The sequence below is a fragment of the Hemiscyllium ocellatum genome, chromosome 24 (genome assembly GCF_020745735.1).
Source record: "Hemiscyllium ocellatum isolate sHemOce1 chromosome 24, sHemOce1.pat.X.cur, whole genome shotgun sequence".
NCBI lineage: Eukaryota > Metazoa > Chordata > Chondrichthyes > Orectolobiformes > Hemiscylliidae > Hemiscyllium > Hemiscyllium ocellatum.
In genome coordinates, this window is record NC_083424.1 from 7,531,057 (window position 1) to 7,555,427 (window position 24,371).

General features: G+C 39.9%; 1 protein-coding gene across 1 annotated transcript in view; it reads right to left on the reverse strand.

Annotated features, from left to right (window-relative positions):
* Positions 1–435: 435 nt before the first annotated feature.
* zdhhc8b (zinc finger DHHC-type palmitoyltransferase 8b) overlaps positions 436–24,371 on the reverse strand; it is a 233,969-nt gene continuing 210,033 nt past the window's right edge. The window contains exons 3-11 of the mRNA XM_060843910.1: positions 23,630–23,787; positions 22,571–22,743; positions 14,294–14,396; positions 13,984–14,075; positions 12,057–12,189; positions 8,366–8,489; positions 5,330–5,448; positions 1,099–2,141; positions 436–807 (exon numbers count right to left, since the gene is read on the reverse strand). Of these exons, the coding sequence (XP_060699893.1) occupies positions 624–807; positions 1,099–2,141; positions 5,330–5,448; positions 8,366–8,489; positions 12,057–12,189; positions 13,984–14,075; positions 14,294–14,396; positions 22,571–22,743; positions 23,630–23,787 (2,129 nt within the window). The 3' untranslated portion in view covers positions 436–623. The remainder of the gene's footprint in view (positions 808–1,098; positions 2,142–5,329; positions 5,449–8,365; positions 8,490–12,056; positions 12,190–13,983; positions 14,076–14,293; positions 14,397–22,570; positions 22,744–23,629; positions 23,788–24,371) is intronic.

Consider the following 24,371-nt stretch of genomic DNA (forward strand, 5'->3'; position numbering starts at 1 on the left):
GCTCTAATAGACACACAGGTGCACACACGCACATATACTCACATACAAGGATATCTGATAGGTTGTCTAATGGCATAAAGTCTCCTAGAGGACAGAGTTTTAAAATATCGTTTGGCTGATGTAGGAGCATCACTTCCTCTGGAGAAGGAAGGGAACCAACAAGCTTTGGTGCCACACAATTGTGGCTACATCTATTAACACAAAATAAAAAGTATTACATTTGTCAAGCTAGTATTAGCAGGTTTGATTGGCAGGCCAGACTAAAACTCTTCATCATAAAATCATTACAGAAGTCCAGGTTACTATTAAACCATCACAGCACAAAGTTTTACACAAGATTCCAACGGATAGGTAAGTGTACAATAGCAGTTTCAACAAAAACTGTACATCCTTTCTATGATAAAGGATTAAAAAAAATCACTTTTTGGAGCAAAAGAGAAAATAAAATGACAAAAGAAACGTTTGCAGTGGGCCTGCCCTGAATTGAAACCATGTTTCTGATTTGTTGTAAAACTATTTCTAGAGAAATAAGGCTGCAGCTTGTTGGGCAAAAAATAACACACAGCTGCTGCGATAGTCTTCACAGTGCATCCAGCTTTACAGCTGCCGTGGTTGATGGCTGTTCACACCGAGATCTCATAGGTGGTCCCACCTACACCCGACACTTTTTTCACGTTGGGCTGCCTGGTGGGACTGACCATAGCACCATGGGAACTAGAAGTTGAGCTTATCCGGCTATCCATCCTGGATAAACGTTTTGGCTGTCCATTAATTTTGCTGTGAGCTGCCTTCATCTGAACCTCATCACTGAAAAACAAAAAGACAACAATGGCACATTCAGGTATTGCTCTGGGGTTTTATTTAGACAAATACATCAGGCCACTATTCTCAAGAACTGTTATTTTGTACTCAAAACATTCTATTTCGTCTTCACAGATGTTGAACTTCTGTCAATTTGTTTTAATTTTATAATTCACCTTATTGTACAGACCTAATGATAGTTTTCTTTCTTATTCAATCCACACAAAAGTCAGTCAATTTGAATTTACACTGCCGACACAGCTTAGAAAGGCTCAGAAAACAAGATGCATTACCTACCAGGGGGTAATCAGAGGCTGAGGCACACCTTCTGACATTTCCATAGCAGTGACGAAGGACAGAGGCTTTTGGCTCCCATAGGAGGGGGACCTGACTAATGAGGAAGATGTGATTTGATGACCCGGAGACCTGTATGAAGTCTCAACAGCTCTGCTTTGCAAAGTGTGGTGGGACTGCACATTGTTGTTTGCTATATCTGCATGAAGGGAACTTGTCGAAGTCCTTGTCACCCTTGACACCGTGCTCGAGAGGGAGGAAGCAGATGTGCGCATTACTGGGTTCCTTGTGCTGTAGTTGCCAGGAGACAGAAGATTATCTCGTGAACCATATTTACCAATGGTTGTCCTTCTCGAGTCATCCGGTAAAGTGTTCACTTGCTGTAGGTTATATGACCCAGGTGTGTCATGTGCCCCTGAATCTAGAAACACTGAATCAGGTGAGGGTCGAAGGAGTTGCCCTCTTTCTTCCATTGCCTTTCGCTCCTGAATGGAGGCCATGATTTGCTTCGAGAGGTTGTCATATCGGACAGGTGAAGGTTCCCGTTGGTGCGGTGGTGAGGCTCTATGATTGGGACTGTAACCTTGCACAGGCTGGCGCTGGAAATTCACCCCTCGGATCTGGCACATTTTGGCCGACAGGTATGGTGAATGGTATCCCACAGCCGACACTCCAGTATGTACAGTGGTATCTACCCCAGGGTGTGTAGTGGTGGGATTCAACAAACTATCATACGACAGGCTTCCATTCCTGTTGGACAATGAATTTGGACCAAAAATGTTTTTGTACGGATTGGGGGATGAGCCATCAGACTTCATTTGGTGTATCTGAACCTTATCTGTTCCTCTCCTGTGGGCAGATTTCAGGCTCAGAGTACGAGAATTAACAGAGAGTGAATCAAGTTGGAAGGGGGATGACTGGTACGTCTTGTGAAGAGATGGCGATCTGTAGTCAGGAATATCGAGATTTGGCTCGGACCTGTAATCATGGGCCCTGCTGCACTCTTCCATAATAGCTCCCTCTTTATGTCCCTCTTGTGTGGAAATCTACAAAGCAGGAGATAAGACAATTACCAGGAATAATCAATTTTATTATTCAACAATCACAGTTGCTGCCACCAACTTTTTTAATTCTTCAGTAAAAGTACTTAATTTGTTCTTGTTCAAATTGGCAAATACTGACATTATAATTTTCAACTATTATATAGAAATCACATGAAGTAGATAGAGAAAGCTGATAAAGATCATAGGAGGTTGACAGTAGACAAACCCTTTAAAGATCATAACGTTGACTTGCTGATGCAATCTGAATTCCTCTCGCATCATATTAAAATTACAACACAGTTGTGTTACTTCATTTGCAATGCTTTATACATGTCTGATTCCAAAGCTTCATGGTCAGGAGTATGCAAAGTATAGCATTAGGCATCACCCCAAAACAGTTTGATTTTCATCTCAACTTCCAAACGTTTTCATTCCGGGAGAGTCCAATATTTTTAAAGATAATTAAATTCAAAGTTTGTGAGATTTGTAGCTCGGGTGCTTGTTGTTGTGGTTCTGTTCGCCAAACTGGGAATTTGTGTTGCAGACGCTTCGTCCCCTGTCTAGGTGACATCCTCAGTGCTTGGGAGCCTCCTGTGAAGCGCTTCTGTGATCTTTCCTCCGCCATTTGTAGTGGTTTGAATCTGCCACTTCCGGTTGTCAGTTCCAGCTGTCCGCTGCAGTGGCCGGTATATTGGGTCCAGGTCGATGTGCTTATTGATTGAATCTGTGGATGAGTGCCATGCCTCTAGGAATTCCCTGCCTGTTCTCTGTTTGGCTTGTCCTATGATAGTAGTCTTGTCCCAGTCAAATTCATGTTACTTGTCATCTGCGTGTGTGGCTACTAAGGATAGCTGGTCGTGTCGTTTCGTGGCTAGTTGGTGTTTACGGTTGCGGATCGTTAGCTGTCTTCCTGTTTGTCCTATGTAGTGTTTTGTGCAGTCCTTGCATGGGATTTTGTACACTACATTGGTTTTGCTCATGTTGGGTATCGGGTCCTTCGTTCTGGTGAGCTGTTGTCTGAGAGTGGCTGTTGGTTTGTGTGCTGTTATGAATCCTAGTGGTCGCAGCAGTCCGGCTGTCAGTTCGGAAATGCTCCTGATGTACGGTAGCGTGGCTAGTCCTTTGGGTTGCGGCATGTCCTCGTTCCGTTGTCTTTCCCTTAGGCATCTGTTGATGAAATTGCGCGGGTATCTGATTTTGGTGAATGCATTGTAGAGGTGTTCTTCTTCCTCTTTTTGCAGTTCTGGTGTGCTGCAGTGTGTTGTGGCCCTTTTGAATAGTGTCTTGATGCAACATCTTTTGTGTGTGTTGGGGTGGTTGCTTTCGTAGTTCAGGACTTGGTCTGTGTGCGTGGCTTTCCTGTATACCTTTGTGCTGAATTCTCCGTTAGGTGTTCTCTGTACCATCACGTCTAGGAATGGGAGTTGGTTGTCCTTTCCATTCCATTCCATTCTACCAACAAAGGTATACAGGAAAGCCACGCACACAGACCAAGTCCTGAACTACGAAAGCAACCACCCCAACACACACAAAAGATGTTGCATCAAGACACTATTCAAAAGGGCCACAACACACTGCAGTACACCAGAACTGCAAAAAGAGGAAGAAGAACACCTCTACAATGCATTCACCAAAATCAGATACCCGCGCAATTTCATCAACAGATGCCTAAGGGAAAGACAACGGAACGAGGACATGCCGCAATCCAAAGGACTAGCCACACTACCGTACATCAGGAGCATTTCCGAACTGACAGCCAGACAGCTGCGACCACTAGGATTCATAACAGCACACAAACCAACAGCCACTCTCAGACAACAACTCACCAGAACGAAGGACCTGATACCCAACATGAGCAAAACCAATGTAGTGTACAAAATCCCATGCAAGGACTGCACAAAACACTACATAGGACAAACAGGAAGACAGCTAACAACCCGCATCCATAAACACCAACTAGCCACGAAACGACACGACCAGCTATCCTTAGTAGCCACACACGCAGATGACAAGTAACATGAATTTGACTGGGACAAGACTACTATTATAGGACAAGCCAAACAGAGAACAGGCAGGGAATTCCTAGAGGCATGGCACTCATCCACAGATTCAATCAATAAGCACATCGACCTGGACCCAATATACCGGCCACTGCAGCGGACAGCTGGAACTGACAACCGGAAGTGGCAGATTCAAACCACTACAAATGGCGGAGGAAAGATCACAGAAGCGCTTCACAGGAGTTTCCCAAGCACTGAGGATGTCACCTAGACAGGGGACGAAATGTCTGCAACACAAGTTCCCAGCTCGGTGAAGAGAACCACAACAGATAATTCAATTTTGTTTGGCAAATCAACCATTTCTAAAATAAAATCTGAAAGTTATAATCGATTCACAAACAAGAAAACTACTCATTTTCAGTTTCAGATGAAGTGCATTACATTTTATAACAATTTGCTTCCCCAAAGACTCAGAGCAAAGAAAAAATAAATTCTTCTTTCCAATATTTCTCCCCTCTGTATGTTCCTCCCACTGTGAAAGAACAGGATAGCATAGATGTTAAATAACCAACAAAGGCTCAATGATGAATAGATGCTCATTGTAAGTTATTTTAAAAGGATCAAACAGATGGTAAATAAGAAGTCATGGACTGCCAGATGTCTTGTAGAATGAAACTGACCATTGGCAATATTTGTTTATAAAGTGAAACATATGTTGGTTATAGGTATTAAAAACATCAGAACAAATTCCTTCACAAACTCTACAGAAGCATATTTATTGACCACACAAATTATCAATCATAACAAATAACAACAAATAGCAATCTTCTAAACCTACCTAAATGTCACTGCGTGGCAAGAGAAATTCATGTGTGAAATGCTCGGAGATTAATGTGATATACAAATCCCAAGCTCCTTTTACTTGCGATCCAAAACATGCCATAAGGTAATCAATAATCAATTATTAAAGTAGTATAACATTCACATCATTTTCTTAAGATTCTAGAAACAAGTAGTGCAGTGGCTTAAAAAGGGTTAGTGCAGTGGATGAAAGTGCCATTTCAAAGTTGTGCTAACATTTCTCTCAAATTTTTCCCATTCTAGTCAACTTATCTAATATTTCCCATGTTTCTGAGAAAAACGTAACGAATAAGGCTTAATGTCTAGCACCGGAGGCTGCACGCTCCTCACCTTATCACTAGCAGCATGGTAGAGGACTTTGGGGTTTGCATCTGAACTGCTGAATGTTGGTCGATACTTAAACATGGCAGGAGTGGGTGGGTTGATGGGCTTGGATGAGAGACCACTATCTGCAATAAGACAACGACAATGTAGTACAGGTAGCAGTACACACAGACACAAAAGGTACACTCTAACTACTGAAAAACAACAGAAGGGCTAGGTCAGCGAAATCTAGGTAAACACCACCATGATCACAAGGTTTCCAGGAGCTTTTAAATGTCAGAACCAGATGTAAACTAACTCAGCTATCCCATTCCGGGACACGGGAAAGAATGAAAATCAAACAGAAAGCTGCGTTAGCTTTATGACAGATTGGAATATAATGATGGTGGGGTATATTAAGGGGATTGGAATAGCCAAAAATAAACCCTTTGAGTACTGGAGTAGTACTTTTGCACTGGTAAAGTGGATTTATATTAGCATCAGTTTATTGTCATTTTTCATATGGTAAAGACCTATTAGCCAATCTGTTACCATTCAGTCTTTTTCAAACAAAGGAGTTGGTTGAAAACAATTCAGTGATTTATTACTTCCAAGTAATCAACGTTTGTAATGCGAAGAAAACTCAGTACTCAAAATGTTTAAAAATGAAAATTGAACTGTAAGATGTTCCATCTAGGACTTCCATACTCTGAAAAGCCTTAAAACCTGTTCCACAGCTATAGTACAGCATACCTTGCAGAATTACAAGTAGATCATCAATACAGACATCTGCGTACAACTTTCTGACAAATCTTTCTCTCACTAAAAGTTGAGTTAATTATAGCAACACTAAATTTAACTCCACCTTTTTCATTCTAAAATTTGAAAGGAAATACTCAGGTTCACCCTTTCGGAATAAAGATTGGTTGGATAAGTGTATTAAATGGTGTGCTGAGGATTCTCACAAAGCAGCTCAAATGTGACGTGTTATGGGCAAAGTAAAACACTTCCAAATGAGGTGATGACCAAATGCTACAATTAGTCTACTGGGATACAGAGGGAACAATTAATCAAATCCTTGGTCCTGATGTCATCCAGTAACCCATTGATGAAAAGTAGCGTGAATGTAAATGTTTATATATGACTGGTTATGGATAGATTTCGATAAAACTATCAACATCACTTCCTAACCTGCACTTTAACAACAGCTATTTGTAAAACCATAACACTGTTCAATAACTACTTCCCTGTGGAGAAGGACGAGTAAAAGACGACAGAAAAGAAAGAGTACTAAGTGGAACAAAGATTAAAGTAAGCAATGTACTAGCATATCAACTTGAGATGGGAGTGCAAAGTAGACACAGTAGATAAACTTGGCAAAATTGCTTTATTCCATTGCATTTTTTTTTTAACCTCCCTCCTTCAAGTTGATTTTTCAAAATCAATTGCTTCTATTGGAAATTATGTGCTGTCTTTTTGGAAAAATGAAATTCTATTTATTCTGCAACCACAGGATTTAAAGCATTGTTGAATGCTGAAAATCTAACTGCATTTACATTATGCCTTCCAAGCAAAGTGAGGGTATCAAAAATTTTGAGGCAATATTACCTGCGAACAAGTAACAATTAAATTTGCAACTCTCACCAATAATCCCTAACCATGACACCAAATATCATCATCTCCTAGTATACACTTTTTTTGGTCACACTGCTGCTACATGTTTCCTTCTAAATATTGTAGCTCTACATTCTAAATTAAAATAATGCCTTGTTTAAAGCACAGCATGTCACCCATCTCTCGCTCCCATGCTGCACATTCCTATTACAAAGCATTCCACCAGCAACAAAAAGTCTAGTTAAACAAATGCAGCTCCTTTTACACCTGAGACAGGTCATGATCCACAGAGATGCACACAATATATACATTTATGTACTTGAAAAAAAAACCTGTTACATACTTCAGCTACCACTATCATAGAAACACTAAAACAGAATAATTTACTGTGAACAGAACACTGGATTTATTAACTATACATAAGTCAACTAGCTACATTGCAAGATACAGATTACATGCAAACACCAGATGAACTCCTGATTTCAGCCAGGTATCTAACAGAGTAATAAAATAAGCAAACCAGCGAAAACCTGTCTGCACTATCACAATAGGAACTGAAGATAATAATAGTCTTGTATACCTTAAAAGTGGTCTTTCAATGTGGCACAAGGAAGCAATCTGCACTATTCTCAATCAACCTATTAATTAGCCATAATCTGAATTTCTCATTGTTACATACTCCTCAAAGCAATTATCATCCAAAGAAATTGAAACAAAGAGGGAGGAAATAAATAAGTCACTTAAATTTTACTAGAGTTGAAGTCATGTTTCACTTTTACTACGTTTGTCAGTTTATATTCAGAAATAAATAATTTCAGTGTATATATTTTATTTACATTATGATTTATATCAGCTTATAATCAGTAAACTGGAGCAAACCTGCAAAAAGCTGTAAAATATTAATGTTCTGGGCAATGACACTTCAGCAGATTTCTGGCATTTGCATTTTTCCTCTAATATTTACAAATTACAGAAAGTAATTCAACAATAATGTATAATCTGAAGTTATTAGAAACATTAAAAACAACTTCCTTATATTTTTTATAAAACAAAAGGGCAAGTTAAATCTAGTGAGAAATGAAGGATCTACAAACTGGGGAGAGTTTTCTGCAGGTTCCACTCTAAGACCGAGCACTTGCATATAGAATGTAGAAAGACAAGTTTTAGGATGGGGGCACTTTATTTAAAGGTATGTATAGGGACAAAAGTACACCTGATTGCTTTTTAGTTCTATTTTACTTGAACATAAGCAGATATATGTGCAAAGTGTTATCAAAAGAGTACACCAATATTTACCATCCACTTAAAACATATCACTCTCAAACACTGGTTTATAATTGTTCATGTTTCAGACACATATCGTTGTAAAATTATTTCAGGAAAACAGCAACTATTCAGACATGAGATCTAAGCAGAAATATTTTGCCATTTCTTGATTCATCACATTACCTTCATTAGTTGAAGCGGTGAGTTGATTCTTAAGATTTGCATATTTGCTTGGACCAAGTTTAGGCGGGAGTGGAGGCTCGATGTCTGTTGATGGAACTTCCAAAGCTTCCAAACTTCCTTTAGACTAAAGCAAACAATGATTGACTACAAAGAACAGATGCAATTTTAGCATTTAATCAGCAGAGTAACCATTTGGAGGCATCTGCCTTTAAATCCTTAAACATTAAAATAATACATATTTTGTGGCACTCTATTTTCAATAAAGTACATGAATTGTGGGTGTTATCAAAAGCATTTACTGGAGCTTCAGTACTCTGCTTTTATTAACAGGGGGATTGAGTTTAAGAGTAGTGAGATCTTGTTGCAGCTCTATAAAACTTTGGTTAGACCGCACTTGGAATACTGCGTCCAGTTCTGGTCACCCTATTATAGGAAAGATGTGGATGCTTTGGAGAGGGTTCAGAGGAGGTTTACCAGGATGCTGCCTGGACTGGAGGGCTTATCTTATGAAGAGAGGTTAACTGAACTCGGACTTTTTTCATTGGAGAAAAGGAGGAGGAGAGGGGACCTAATTGAGGTATATAAGATAATGAGAGACATAGATAGAATCGATAGCCAGAGACTATTTTCCAGGGCAGAAATGACTAACACAAGGGGTCATAGTTTTAAGCTGGTTGGAGGAAAGTATAGAGGGGATGTCAGAGGCGGGTTCTTTACACAGAGAGTTGCGAGAGCATGGAATGCATTGCCAGCAGCAGCAGCAGCAAGGTCATTGGGGATACTTAAGAGACTACTGGACATGCATATGGTCACAGAAATTTGAGGGTGCATACAAGAGGATCAGTGGTCAGCACAACATCGTGGGCTGAAGGGCCTGTTCTGTACTGTACTGTTCTATGTTCTATATCCAATGTTTCTTATATATCTTGCACAAGGGAGGTAAGAATTTCATTTACATGAACTAACTGGATTTAAAAAGAAATATCAGAAGACATTTAGCTTTAGCTTACTAATACAAAACCTAACAGGGTATAGTGACAACAAAGCAAGTAGTAAAAACATGCTAACAAATTCTGAAACAAAAATTAGAAATTGCTTGGAGAGAACTGAAGGGTCAAGAGACCCAAAACATCTACTTCTCTCCGCAAATGCTGCCAGACCTCCTGAGCTCTTCCAGCAATTTCTGATTTTGTTTCAAACAAATTTTGATGCAGATTAGTATTTAAGTTAATTAGTTTGTGTAACATGTGTTATGTTTTTGGGACTGCTCATAGTGCATTAACTTGTATATCCTCAGGTAAATTAATTATTTAAGCAAGAATGTCTGCTCCAAGTAACAAGTCATAACATGTTCATTTTATTACTGAAAGAATTTCTGAAATCAGAATGAAATATTTTAAGTATTCTTTGTTAGCAAGAATGGCTCCAGCATTTTTACAATATGCAATTTATCCAGCAAAACTGGCTGAGAAACCAGAACGACTAACATGCATACAACAGAGGTCAACTTAGACCTCAACACTTTGTTCTTATGAAGCATCTAATAACATCACAACTAAAATCCTTAACTTTTAGATCAAAAATTACCAAGGAGTGATTTCATAGTTCTAATCATTAGAACTCAAGTTCTGAAATGTTACATTAATAATATATTGATACGATTATGAACAGAATACTACAAGGTGTTAACATTTAAAAGATTTAGTTAGTCTCTAAACTCCTGGAATTGATGCAAACATGTAGTGAAGCAAACATCCATTGCCATAATTAAGAAGCTGATTTCATAACACTAAGTATCTAGTATTACAAATAGTCATTTCATAGAAGCAGAACCCAGACAATGCAGAAGGAGGCATTAGGTCTATCGAGTCTGTACCCACTCTCTGAAGAGCATCCTATATAGATCCAGACCCTTACCCTGTCCCCATAACCCCATGTTTACATGGTTAATCCACCTAACCTGCAAAGTTCAGATTCCACACAGACTCCCAAGGCTGACTCGAACCTGGGTCTCTCGAAGTGTGAGACAGCAGTGCTAACCACTAAGCCACCATGCCACCCACAGTAGTACATTTGGTAGTACAGAACCTGAAAACTACTTTCAAAAAAACATTGTCAAAGCTTTTTGTCTTGCACTCATCAGGCTAACAAAACAATGTGTGATCAGAAATAGGCCATTCAGCCAATTGAGCCTGCTCTGCTATTTGGTGAGATCATGGATGATTTGATAATCCAGGACTCCATCTTCCTGCCTTTTCCCAGTAACACTTGATACTCTTACTCATTAAAAACCTGTTTCTTTCAGTTTTGAATGTACTTAATGACCCAGGCTTGACAGCCCTTTGCTGTAAAGAATTCCACAGATTCACTATCCACTGAAGAGAAATTCCTCATCTGTCCCAAATATACGACATCTTATTCTGAGATAATGCCCTACAGTCCTTGACTCTCTCATTTGGGGAACCAATCTTTCTCCATCTACCATGTGAAGTCCCTAAAGGATTTTGCATGTTTGAATAAAATACCTCTCATTATTCTAAATTTCATTAAGTAAGGTCCAGCCTACTTAATGTCCCTGCTTTAGACAGTCCCTCCATACCTGGTAGTAGTCTAGTGAATCTTCTCCAGACTGCCTGCAAATCCAGTATATATTTCCTTAGGATGTGGGACTTGAAAAATCTTCACAGTATTCTAGCTGTGGTCTGACCAATGTTTTATATAGAACCTTTTGTAAGAATACAAATTCAAGGGGAAAACCCACGTTGATATATCATTGGAGAAGAGTGGCAACTTGACAGTGATTGGTACAGGCATTGCCATGGAGAATGCACCCATTAATGCTGATTGACAGTTAACAGCCAGACTTTGTTCTAGGTCAAAAAAGAAAATAAGGAGTCTTCCATTTCCGATGGAGTTGAAGAGAAATGCTTCCTCTCAGAGTGAAAGAAATCTTTGAAACTCTCTTCCCCAGAGACTGGTTAAGTAGGGTCACTAAATAGTTCAAAGGCAGAGGTAAACAATATTCTTAACTAACAGGGGAGTCAAAGATTATTGGGTTAGGCACGAAGGTAGAATGGAGCCTTTCCTGCCTTGAACTTGCATGTTCGTAAAATGTCCAGACGAGTGCAAGTCAAAAAGTTTTAACAAAGTATATCTTTTTTTTTATTACTACATAATATCTACTAATATGCCCAGGAACTTCAGCCTGTACACCAAAATGATGGACACGGTCAGGCAAACTAAGTAGGGTAATTGAGAAACTAGTCAAAAAATGTGGGGCTGAAAAAGCACAGCCAGTCAGGCAGCATCTGAAGAACAGGAGAGTCGATATTTTGAGCATAAGCTTATGCTTGAAACGTTGACTCTCCTGCTCCTCAGATACTGCCTGACCAGTTGTGCTTTTCTAGCACCACACATTTTGACTCTGATCTCCAGTCCTCACTTTCTCCTAATTCAGAACTAAACACAGCACTTCAATACTGTTTTATGTATGACAGATGCCTGGCAGGGAACTTAACGATATGCAAAGATATTAACGATTTACTCAGGCTGAGATTCAAAGTTTGAAATTTAAATAGATAGATCCTAAAACCATAAGCTATAAAAGCAGAATTAGCCATTCAACCTAACAAAGCCAAAGGATACAATACTAAAAGAATTTGAGATATTAAAACACAATTTGGCTCCTTACCTTGGTCCTTTTCAGATTGTCCTGAATTCCATTGTCATTTATCTTGAGTGCAACTTGCCTTTCAGACAATGGAAGTCTGACGAAAGGAGATTTTATTGTTATCAACTCTTTCTTTTTATAGTCGACCACATACCTGGGAACAGGAATCAACACCATCAAAATAAAAGAAAGTTTGCGCATTTCCAACATACATAACAAGGTTCAACACACAGTGAGGTCCAATCTGACCTGTCCTTGGCGCTTCATACAGTGTGATCATAAAATTCAGTGATTCATTGGTGCCCATTAATACATAAGTATAAACCATACTAAAAACAAGGCTTACTGTCAACATTTATAATATATTTATAATTATGAGAATAAGGATATATAATTTTCATTCAGCTAACCTTTTTCCAACTTCATTCAACCTTTTCCAAGAAAACCTCATTGGAATCAAGCCAGGTAAATAAAGAATTAATTCAATATCCCTGGTGTAATAACTTGCATGGAGCACTCAACAGGAGAGGAGCATCATTTACTGTTGAACACTAAAATTGCATACCACGAATAGTGGCACTAAGAGTAGCTCCAGCCCAGACAATTCTGCAGACCCATCCCAGGGTCTGCTTTCATAGATATTTTTGAATCAATCTGTTCAGACACGCTGTTATACATCTCTGGAGCAGGTGAGACTTGAACCCCAAGTCTTCTGATTCAGAGGTAGGGACACTATCACCACCACAAGAGCTTCAGAGTACATTTTATATTTTCTGAATAGAATCTGCTTTATTTACATCAATTTAAAAAATATATCTATTTTCTCATCAGCTTCTTTCAGAAATGCTATGACACATCTCTGAAGCAGCTGATGCTTGAACCTGTGTCTCCTGCACCATAAATGCCATGAAAGTCTTTTCTTTTTCTTTCTGCACAGGGTCTGCTTCTTTTTTCCCCATTAAGGGTCTGCTTTATTATGTTTTTCCCTAGGGCCTGCTGTTTTTTGTTTTCTTAGGATCTGCTGTTTTTCTCTTTTTTTCCTTAAGGTTTGCTTTTGTTTTCGTAGGGTCTGCTGTAATTTTCTTTTCATTTTTCCATTCACCCAAAAGTGCTATTCTGCACAACTAAACAATTTTCCCATCAAAATCACCATGACGTTCCTTCCCCACACTTGTCACTACCACCAGTAATCACTCTTGTAGCCAATTAAATATTTACATACAAAGCCATTAAGGGCAGTGCAAGCCAAAGGTGAGGAGGAAGGTAGGGAGAGGGGGGAGGGACTAAATCAAAACTGGGTTTGCTTTTGTACAAAAAAAATGCTCTATAATTACTTTTAAACCAAGTTAACTTATATAGAACATAACAGTTATACCATTCATAATAGCACAATAGAAAAATAAATAGTTAAGCAAACCAAGCTAAAAATTATTGATAAAAGATAAGTCAATAAGACTTAATTTACAACAAAGTTTCATTTTCACTTTATTATATAAAAGGTAGAATTTTGTGAACTGGTATGTAGAAGGCATGAGAGAAATACATTAAAAATTGTTTGTCTGCTGGGGTTAATAAAGGCAGAGGACACTAACCCATTGATCCCAAACCAGCCAACTTCATGCAACATTATTAAGTGGTATCTTTAAAGTCTATGTTTTAGCACCATTATACATATTGTATGTTTTATAAATGTGACATCAAACTTAAACATTCAACAGGCCTACTGAAAACTTTGTACAAAAAGTAACATGCCTGAACTTTTATTTTATTTCATGCAAACTTTGGTCATGGATTTGTTCCTTTTCCTGCATCCAAGTTGAATCAGGTTTAAATTTACAGAAAAGAAATCCTGATTTTAACTTAAAATTCACTTCTCATTATAAATGTAGCTGGCTATCAGATCTATCTTTTTCAATTTAGGATTGAGAAATTTAATAGACATGCTTACCTTGGAGCTAAAGGACTACATAATACATATTCCACATTACCACAGCATCCTCGGGTGAATGGATTTACACCACCTCGAAATTTACCAGTTACCTGAATAACAGAAGAGGCTGATTTAGTACACACAATAAACCAATGCTATATATTTTAAAAATTGCAGCAACTGAATGTCAATTTGTAAACCTTTAACTTGAGTGTGCCAGTGATTGAAGTAAGGCAGCAAAAATACAGTAGAAACCGGATATGAGAACATTGATATTTCAATGCATTCTTCTCGAAGTTACAATTCGATGTTGGTTTGGTTAACTTACTTGTTCATTTGTTGTCCGTCCCCTGGCAACTAAAACCATATGAAATCCTGTCAGACCTACGACAGGGATGAAGAAAAGACCTGCTATACACATAACAGCCATGCTATTTACTTCAGTCAAGGAAGAATCACATTCAATAAGTAATGATTAATTTAACATAAACAATTTTTTAAAATCTATTTGAACTGATGACTGCAAAAGTTGCATAGTAAACTTTCTCAATAATATCAATCTAATACACCTGTTTGATATTTCTTACACAGTTATTCCACTCTTCCTATAGAATAGTTTCTCCAAAATGAGAAACAAATTAAATTCATATCCTCCTGCTTATTGGTCTTAATTGCATATAAAGTACAGTTTGTCTTTTTATCTTATGAACATACAAATGAAGTGCATAAGTAGGCCACGTGACCCCTTTAGTCTGCTCCATCATTCAATAAGATCATGTTTGATCTGATTGTGGCCTCAACTCCATATTCATACCTAATGCAATAATTTTGACTTCCTAATATAATCAACCACTGCATTAAAACCATTCAATGACCCTCCTACCACCACTCTCTCGAAAAGAGAGATTCAAACACTCAATATTCTGAGAAAAAGCACTTCTCATCTCAATTTCAAATGGCAGACCCTTTGTTTCCTCCTTCAGACTGAGCTCCGAACTATTCACTCTGCAGGTAATTAGTTTCCATGTATATTAATATTATTCTTTAAAAAATGTGTATTATTCTTAAAAAAATCTTATTTTCATATCTAACTTTCCTCTACCCCTTCACTGCTATAAACCCTACACATCCTCAAATTCTAATTGTTCAATTCTTGTATATCAAGTTAATCAAAGATCAGTATGATATTTTATTGTGGGGAAATCACAGCTATTCCCAGTTCTTGCCTCATCTCCACACCCACATTCATTTGACACAAAGTGAGAAAGCAATAATGAGATTCATAGGTGATTTTTCTTTTGTCCCTTCCCCATTGCTCAAGAGCTCAGATCACCTACTCAAACACGATAAGTCAACTTGAATTTTCCAAACAGATGTGAAAGAGAAACAAGGAATTCCATTCGCCCATTTTGAAAGGAAGAACTTTCACTTATAAGCACCTTGATTCAGGACAGCGTAGATTTTTCACATACAAGAGATGGGTGGCCAATTTGTGTAAAGCAAGATCCCAAATGAAATGAAATAATTATCAGATAACCTGTTTGAGATTGAAGGATAAATATTGAGCAGTGTACCAAACAGTTATTCTTCTTTGAAATAATGGCATAGGTTATTTATTATTTTGAAATCTACATGCAGAATGTTCAACGTCTCATCTGAAAAATGGTATCCCCAACAATGCAGGACTCTCTCAAAATTAATGTTTCTTTTAAGCTATGGGGGTTCATGGCTTTGCAGCAATCAGGAACCGATGGCAGAAGGAACAAGTAGGCCATGCACAAGATTCCTTTATTTTCTATGACCATACGTTAATCTCAACAGAATTGCACAGTGCAACAAGCTGGCTATGCGCTGACCCCCCAGGTCAGTCCCTCTCTCACTGCACCCCCCAGGTCATCTCCTCTGCACAGATAACCTACTGCGAATACTATACGCTGCTAAGAAAAGTTCAAGGAAATATTGTTCAACACAGCACTAAAATGTCAGCCTGCACAATGTGTTCACGTCTTGGAATGAGGCTCGAGTGTTATGCGCTTCAGACTTAGACACAAGGGTGCTCACCCCGAGCCAATGCCATTAGCTATTTATGGAGACCTCATAAATACATTATCAGTTTTTTGTGTTTCAAAAAGTTCTAACATTGGAGTTAAAATGACCTTTCATCAGCTTCCACATTCTTCCCTTGTCCTATCATTGTGCCTTACCTGCAAGGGGGGAGCGGGGGGTAGCTTTGTTCGTTAGATTCAACCAAGAGAAAGTGAAGATTGCAGATGCTGGAGATCAGAGTCCAAGGGTGTGGTGCTAGAAAAGCACAGTCGGTCAGGTAGCAGCCGAGGACCAGAAGATGGTGAAGAGCTTATGCTTGAAACGTGGACTATTCTGCTCCTCGGATGCTGCCTGACCGGCTGTGCTTCTCCAGCACCACACTCTTCGACTTTGTTGGTTAGGGGACAGTATTTAGTTTAGATTTATACCAACAGCACAGTTTTAGTTCCTGTGTAGAAGATTGCACCTGCCTCTCATCCTGGCGCTGAAAGCACAAGGCAATGGCAAGCCACTACTGACATAAAATAAAGTGCCAAGAAAATAGCTCAGGATATAGAATTGTCTGACAATAAGTTAAGAAATGGTCTTTGGGCAAAGTACACTTGACATAACCATTTTATAGTTGAAAATGTGTTGCTGGTTAAAGCACAGCAGGTTAGGCAGCATCCAAGGAATAGGAAATTCGACGTTTCGGGCATAAGCCCTTCATCAGGAATGAGGAGAGGGTGCCAGGCAGGCTAAGATAAAAGGTAGGGAGGAGGGACTTGGGGGAGGGGCGATGGAGATGTGATAGGTGGAAGGAGGTCAAGGTGAGGGTGATAGGCCGGAGTGGGGTGGGGGCGGAGAGGTCAGGAAGAAGATTGCAGGTTAGGAGGGCGGTGCTGAGTTGAGGGAACCGACTGAGACAAGGTGAGGGGAGGGGAAATGAGGAAACTGGAGAAATCTGCGTTCATCCCTTGTGGTTGGAGGGTTCCCAGGCGGAAGATGAGGCGCTCCTCCTCCAGCCGTCGTGTTGCTATGTTCTGCCGGTGGAGGAGTCCAAGGACCTGCATGTCCTCGGTGGAGTGGGAGGGAGAGTTAAAGTGTTGAGCCACGGGGTGGTTGGGTTGGTTGGTCCGGGCATCCCTGAGGTGTTCTCTGAAGCGTTCCGCAAGTAAGTGGCCCGTCTCCCCAATGTAGAGGAGTCCACATCGGGTGCAGCGGATGCAATAGATGATGTGTGTGGAGGTACAGGTGAACTTGTGGCGGATATGGAAGGATCCCTTGGGGCCTTGGAGGGAAGTGAGGGAGGAGGTGTGGGCGCAAGTTTTACATTTCCTGCGGTTGCAGGGGAAGGTGCCGGGAGTGGAGGTTGGGTTGGTGGGGGGTGTGGACCTGATGAGGGAGTCACGAAGGGAGTGGTCTTTGCGGAACGCTGATAGGGGAGGGGAGGGAAATATATCCCTGGTGGTGGGGTCCGTTTGGAGGTGGCGGAAATGACGGCGGATGATACGTTGTATACGGAGGTTGGTGGGGTGGTAGGTGAGAACCAGTGGGGTTCTGTCTTGGTGGCGGTTGGAGGAGCGGGGCTCAAGGGCGGAGGAGCGGGAAGTGGAGGAGATGCGGTGGAGGGCATCATCGATCACGTTTGGGGGGAATCTGTGGTCCTTGAAGAAGGCAATCTGGGCTGTGCGGTGTTGGAACTGGTCCTCCTGGGAGCAGATGCGGCGGAGACGAAGGAATTGGGAATATGGAATGGCGTTTTTACAGGGGGCAGGGTGGGAGGAGGTGTAGTCCAGGTAGCTATGGGAGTCAGTCGGTTTATAGTAGATGTCTGTGTTGAGTCGGTCGCCTGAGATAGAGATGGAAAGGTCTAGGAAGGGGAGGGAGGAGTCTGAGAAAACCATTTTATACTTTTTAATACATGTACTTTTAAAGTCTTCGGTTGCCTTTTCTCAAAGTCAACATTACAGCATATCTTCAAACTTCCAGAACTGAAAATTATTTGTGCTTCAGCCTGAATGATATTTAACAGTGCTCATGATCAAGTGTGACCTGAACATTGTTGAGGTTTAGCACCAAAATCCCATCACTTTCACAAATTTACTAAAACAGTTCACCATCCTCTTCATCTTGTTTCTTGCCATTCCACTGACTTGGCACACAAGTTCCAATACCTTCACATCTCTTTCAACCTCATTGCTAACAACTAAGTATGCCCATATTGTTCACATATAAAATATTATGAATATTTTCCAAAATCATGACTCTTGAAGGGTTGCTAGTGATAAGACAGAATTGAAAAGTAACATCAAGATGTGACAACGGGAGAAACATAGATAGAAATTAAAAATACAGACAAATTGAGGCAAGGTAATTGGCACAAGATGTCAGCTGAAGGTGAGGAAACTAATTGTACAGCATATTGTGCTAATGAGAGAGCTTCAAAGTCCTGCATGAAAACTGGGAAGACGTGCATTTATATAGCAACTTTCACAACTTCTGGATATCCCAAAGCACTTTACAGTGAATATAATATAATTCCTACTGGAATTTTCAAATAGTCAAGCAAGAATAATTTGTAAATTGAAGGTAAGTGAACATTTGAACAGAAGAGATCACTGCATAACCCACATTTGGCATTTTAATGAAATTAAGTGAGAAGTACAAACACAAAGGTAATGTCATAGAAAGGACATGATTGCACACTGGGCAACCAAAAGAGAAAACCTTACCTTTCTTTGGGTATATCAGCTCTGGTTCAGTTGTGTGCTCAATTCTCATTCATCCATTACTATTCTGAAGAGAAAAGAGAAGGCAGCATGGTGGCTTAATGGTTAGCACTGCTGCCTCACAGCACCATGGACCCAGTTTTGATTACAGCCTCGGGTGACTGTTTGTGCACAGTTTGCATGCTCTTTTGGTCTCAGAGTGGGATGCTCTTCGAAGGGTTAGTGCAGACTCTATGGACCGAATGGCCTCTTTCTGCACTGCAGGGATTCTATGGCTCTAGTTATGCCTGATGTCCTAGCCAATATTTATCCTTCAAGCAACATTCCAAAATCAGATTGGCTGGTAACTATCACAAGTCAGGCAGCATCAAAGAAGCAGGAGAATTGATGTTTCGGGTAAAAGCCCTTCATCAGAAATGAGGCTGGGAGCTAGGGGGTGGAGAAATAAATGGGAGGGGGTGGGGTGGAAGGAAGGAAGGAAGGGACCTGAGAGTGCGATAGGTCAAAGGTGCGGATGAAGCAGATAGGTGAGAAGGAAGATGGCCAGGGAGGACAGGTCATGAGGACGGTACTTAGTTGGAAGGTTGTATTTGGGATAAGGTGGGGAGAGGTGGAATGAGGAAATTGGTAAAATCCACATTGATGCCATGGGGTTGGAAAGTCCCAAGGCAGAAAATGAGGTGTTCTTCCTCCAGGCATCGGGTGGTTAGGGAGTGGTGATGGAGGAGGCCCAGGACCTGCATATCCTTGGCAGAGTGGGAGGGGGAGTTGAAGTGTTCGGCCACGGGGCAGTGGGGTTGGTTGGTGCGTGTGTCCCGGAGATATTCTCTGAAGCGCTCTGAGAGTAGGTGTCCTGTCTCCCGAATGTAGCGGAGGCCACTTTGGGAGCAATGGATACAGTAAATGACATGTGGAAGTGTAGGCGAAAATTTAATGGATGTGGAAGGCTTCTTTTGGGTCTTGGACGGAGGTGAGGAGGGGAAGGTGTGCGTGCAGGTTTTGTGATTCAACTGACCCCTCTCCCCACCTAATCCCAGATCCAACCTTCCAACTCGGCACCACCCTTGTGACCTGTCCTTCCTGTCCATCTTCCTTCTCCACCCTCCTCTCTGACCTATCACCATTACCCCCACCTCCATCTACCTACTGCACTCTCAGCTACCTTCCCCCTAGCCCCAGCCCCCTCCCATTTATCTCTCCACCCCTAGGCTCCCAGCCTCATTCCTGATGAAGGGCTTTTGCCCAAAATGTCGATTCTCCTGCTCCTCGGATGCTGCCTGACCTGCTTTTCCAGCACCACACTCTTGACTCTGATCTCCAGCATCTGCAGTGCTCACTTTCGCTTGGTAATTATTACAACGCTGTTTATAGGGGGGGAATTGCTTATTCAAATCAGCTGCTAGGTTTTCTATATTACAAATGTGACTATAATTCAAAAATACCTCAGATTGTAACACACTTTAGGAAATATTAAGTTATGGAACATGTTCGAGAAATGTAAGATTGTCTTCCTTTTTTCTATTCATAGGGCAAAATATCTGCCAATACGAATGGAGTGAGCATTTGTGCATGCAATCTCTTGCATTTTATTGACAATATTTCTATTTTTTTTATTCTCACTTTCATCCTTGGTAGTCATATAGGTGAAATCTGCTTGCATCATACTCTAGTGCATTAAATCTACCTACAGAACATCTTATCACATCTTTTCAATGTCTCAAAGCACTTTACACAAAGAATTACTGTGGAAATTATTGTGGAATGCAATGACTCTTATTATTTAGGTAGTACAGTACTTTGTGTATGCCTTTCTTTTTTCACACTCAATGTTTGATTATTTGAAAGGGTTCAGAAAAGATTTACAAGGATGTTACCAGGGTTGGAGGATTTGAGCTATGGTGGAGGCTGGCAAATTGCAACATTTAAAAGGCATTTGGATGGGTATATGAATAGGAAGGGTTTGGAGGGATATGGGCCGGGTGCTGGCAGGTGGGACTAAATTGGGTTGGGATATCTGATCAGCGTGGACGAGTTGGACCGAAGGGTCTGTTTCCATGCTATACATCTCTATGACTCTATGACCTCAAAGCTCATTTTATTCAATTCTTTGTCCACAACGAACAGCTGAATAGATTTTCGTTTTAGCCATTTTACATGCTTTGCAAAATAATAGACTGCCTAGCATGTATGCACACTGTTGAAGCCAGGTCCATCTTCCAGTAGATCAGATTGATGGATAGGGGACCCTCACTTAAGAGTAACTCCAAGGCCACTGAATATTGTGATGCTGTAACAAGTTAAAGATAGTCAATAATCAACATGTCTGCCTTTAGGCCAATTGAAATTCTGGTCAAGGGGGTGAACAGTGTACATGCAATAAATCTGTTAAAACTCAACTCATTGCTGTTCTGATCCAACATAACCCATTATTTACCAAACTGCTAAATTAAAATCAATTTTCAAAAATAATGCAAGAATTTATATTTTGCAAACTTGTTTTGAATAAAATTAATTAAGGATAGTTCACCAGAAAATGCTGATTAATATTTTGTTAATAATTGCAAATAAGGCCACAAGACTAAGAAAGAACAGAAGTAGGCTGTTCAGCCCCTTGAGCCTGCTCTGTTATTCATGGCTGAACACAGTGAGAAACACTGTCTGCAGTCAATTGAATTTAATGGCAGATTATTTTTAAAAGTTGCTTTTGAAGTTTTGTATGTTGGTTTAATATTAAATTTGTAATTTTTTTGATTAAATATGAGAGCTAGGTCTAAAGCTGTCAGGGATATCAAGTAAATCTGAAAATCTTAATAGTTTCAAACATAATAAAAAGTAGGCCACTGTTGGAATATTGCATGCAATTCTGGTCTCCTTTCTATCGGAAAGATGTTGTGAAACTTGAAAGGGTTCAGACAAGATTTACAAGGATGTTGCCAGGGTTGGAGGATTTGAGCTATAGGGAGAGGCTGAACAGGCTGGGGATGTTTTCCCTGGAGCGTAGGAGGCTATGCGGTGACCTTATAGAGGTTTACAAAATTATCAGGGGCATGGATATGATAAATAGACAAAGTCTTTTCCCTGGGGTCAGGGAGTCTAGAACTAGAGGGCATAGGTTTAGGGTGAGAGGGGAAAGATATAAAAGAGACCTAAGGGGCAACCCTTCATGCAGAGGATGGTACGTGTATGGAATGAGCTGCCAGAGGAAGTGGTGGAGGGTGGTACAATTGCAACAATTAAGAGGCATTTGCATGGGTATATGAATACGAAGGGATTGGAGGGATATAGGCCAGGTGCTGGCAGGTGGGACTAGATTGGGTTGGGATATCTGTTCGGCATGGATGGGTTGGACAGAAGGGTCTGTTTCCATGCTGTACATCTCTATGACTCTATAATAAAAAGTAAAGTTGCCTCAGTTCTACTGAACAATACGGGCTGCTCTCTCATTAGCGAGAGATGATTGGTGATGATTTATCATGCTTCAGGCGAGGTCAAAGGTTGAGAACAAAAGACCTTCATGGTAACCTCAACCAGTGTGTGAGCTGAACCCACACTGCTGGCATCACTCTGCAATGCTATCCAGCCAACTATGCTGACAGACCTCCGAAGAAGAACTAACTGTTTAAGGTATCTTTTACAATGCTCTACTTGGACTGAGTTTTTTTTTGGTCACCTGTCCAGATATCTTCTTTCTTCTTGATGCCACATTTTGTCTAAAGTGCAACACTAGATGTTTTACTATGCTAAAGGCACTCATAAATACAAACTGGTGTTCATCTATCCACTTGAGTGAAGAATACTCCAAGTTTCAACAGTATCTCAATCCATGTAGCAACGCAGCAAAAGGATACGTGATGGCAGTGTGTGGAGCAGCAAGTTCTTCTTTATGTTTTAATACATAAATCAGTCCAAAGGTAAAAACACCAATCATGTGTGTACTAAGGGAGAGGAGGAAGAGGAAGAAGTAGCGGTAGTTTCTTCGCCCAATGCAATTGTTTACCCATGGACAGTGATGATCAAAATCCTAATAATGAGAGCGAACCAAAACAAAAATTGAAAGAGAAATTTTTTAAAAAATCTTTGAAGCAGTCAAAATTTATATCGAATCAACATAATTACAACACAATGACTTCACCAACATATGTACATCATCCATTTAACTGATGTTGACTGTGCCTCTTGAATGTTATACATTCAAAAAAGCATTATCTGACCATTTATTTAACCATGATGTTAAGCAGTACCATTGAGAACTCCTCAGATTGCTCAAAACTCACTACCAAGCTACAAAGATGAACTGAGTTATGAAGTGTTCAGCAAGTTGTTTCCTTTTCCAAATGCTGTTCTTCTCCCCAGTTGCAACAAAATGCAGTTTGAGAGAGGTGTCCACATCTGACACAACTTTGCAAGCTTTATTTTAATTATTCTGCTTGTATAGCACGAGACAATATATACATATTAAAATGATACAATGAAAAATTTCATTAGTTTAAGCTCTGAATTTGTCAGCTGAGCAGTCTAGAAAAGGCCCAGGGTTAATTTCAATTAACTTCAGAAAGAGCCCATCAAAATCAGGATGGTATAAAGAACAGGACAATTTGTTTCAGTAATAGATGATGTTTGAGTGTGGGTGTGGATCCATAAACATTACTACAGATTTTAATTAATATTCAGAGATCCGACTGTAACTGCACAGGCTTAACAGCAATGATAAAATAACATCACTGATGCTCACCATTAAGATTCACACACAAGTGATCATTATTTGGGCAAGTTAATGGAGAGACTGCAGCAATTATCATATCTGAAATTTCTTTAGGACATAGGGGGTGAAACGCAAAAAAAAATGAACAATGCAATGCCAGCTTTTTTTCACCTCAGCACCAAGTTCTAAAAGCAGCATCTCTTACCTCAACACAATTGTCGCATACACTACAATGAGAGCATCGCGGTGGCCGATAAAAATGACATGTCGCACACCATTTCATCCGTACTTGGATTCCTTTGATTTCCACGTTCTTATAGAGTGGAGCTCGAAAGTCATCATCCTTATCCTCATCCTCATGAGCTGAAAGAAATCAGGTAATTTATAAAAACAGAAACCATGTTAAACCAAAAAGACAAGAACTGATACAAATGTGGATTGAATCTTCAGTTCAACAAAATAAATTTTCAGCCATTAGCACTGGTAAGATGTCTAGATATAATGTCTTAGAACAGTGAATCAAAGTGGAAAAATTCTTATTTTTAAAGTGATAAATTATTTTAAAACTTTCAGACTCAGTTTAATCTTATTGTTATTTCATCTAATCGCTTATCCTATTTCTTTTAAACAAGAGATACCAGTTTTTCTCTGATTTTATTGAAGTTAAAAAGTCCTATTTCCCATTTTTGTTTTCTATCTTGAAGACGCATCTTAAGCTAACCTCAGGCCATGTGATTATATTTCTCTCTGCTGCAGCTCAACTCTTTCAAGAAAATTTTAGTTGGTGAGAAATGAATATTTCCTAGTTAAGCCTGGTCAAAGCACCAAATTAGTTAGTCTGCCACACGATTCTGGTTCTAAATAATTCTTCAACTCTGTCTTCATCTTAGTTCTTCCCACATTCACTGAAACCACATTAGGCATGTGCATCAATCAAGACAAAACAG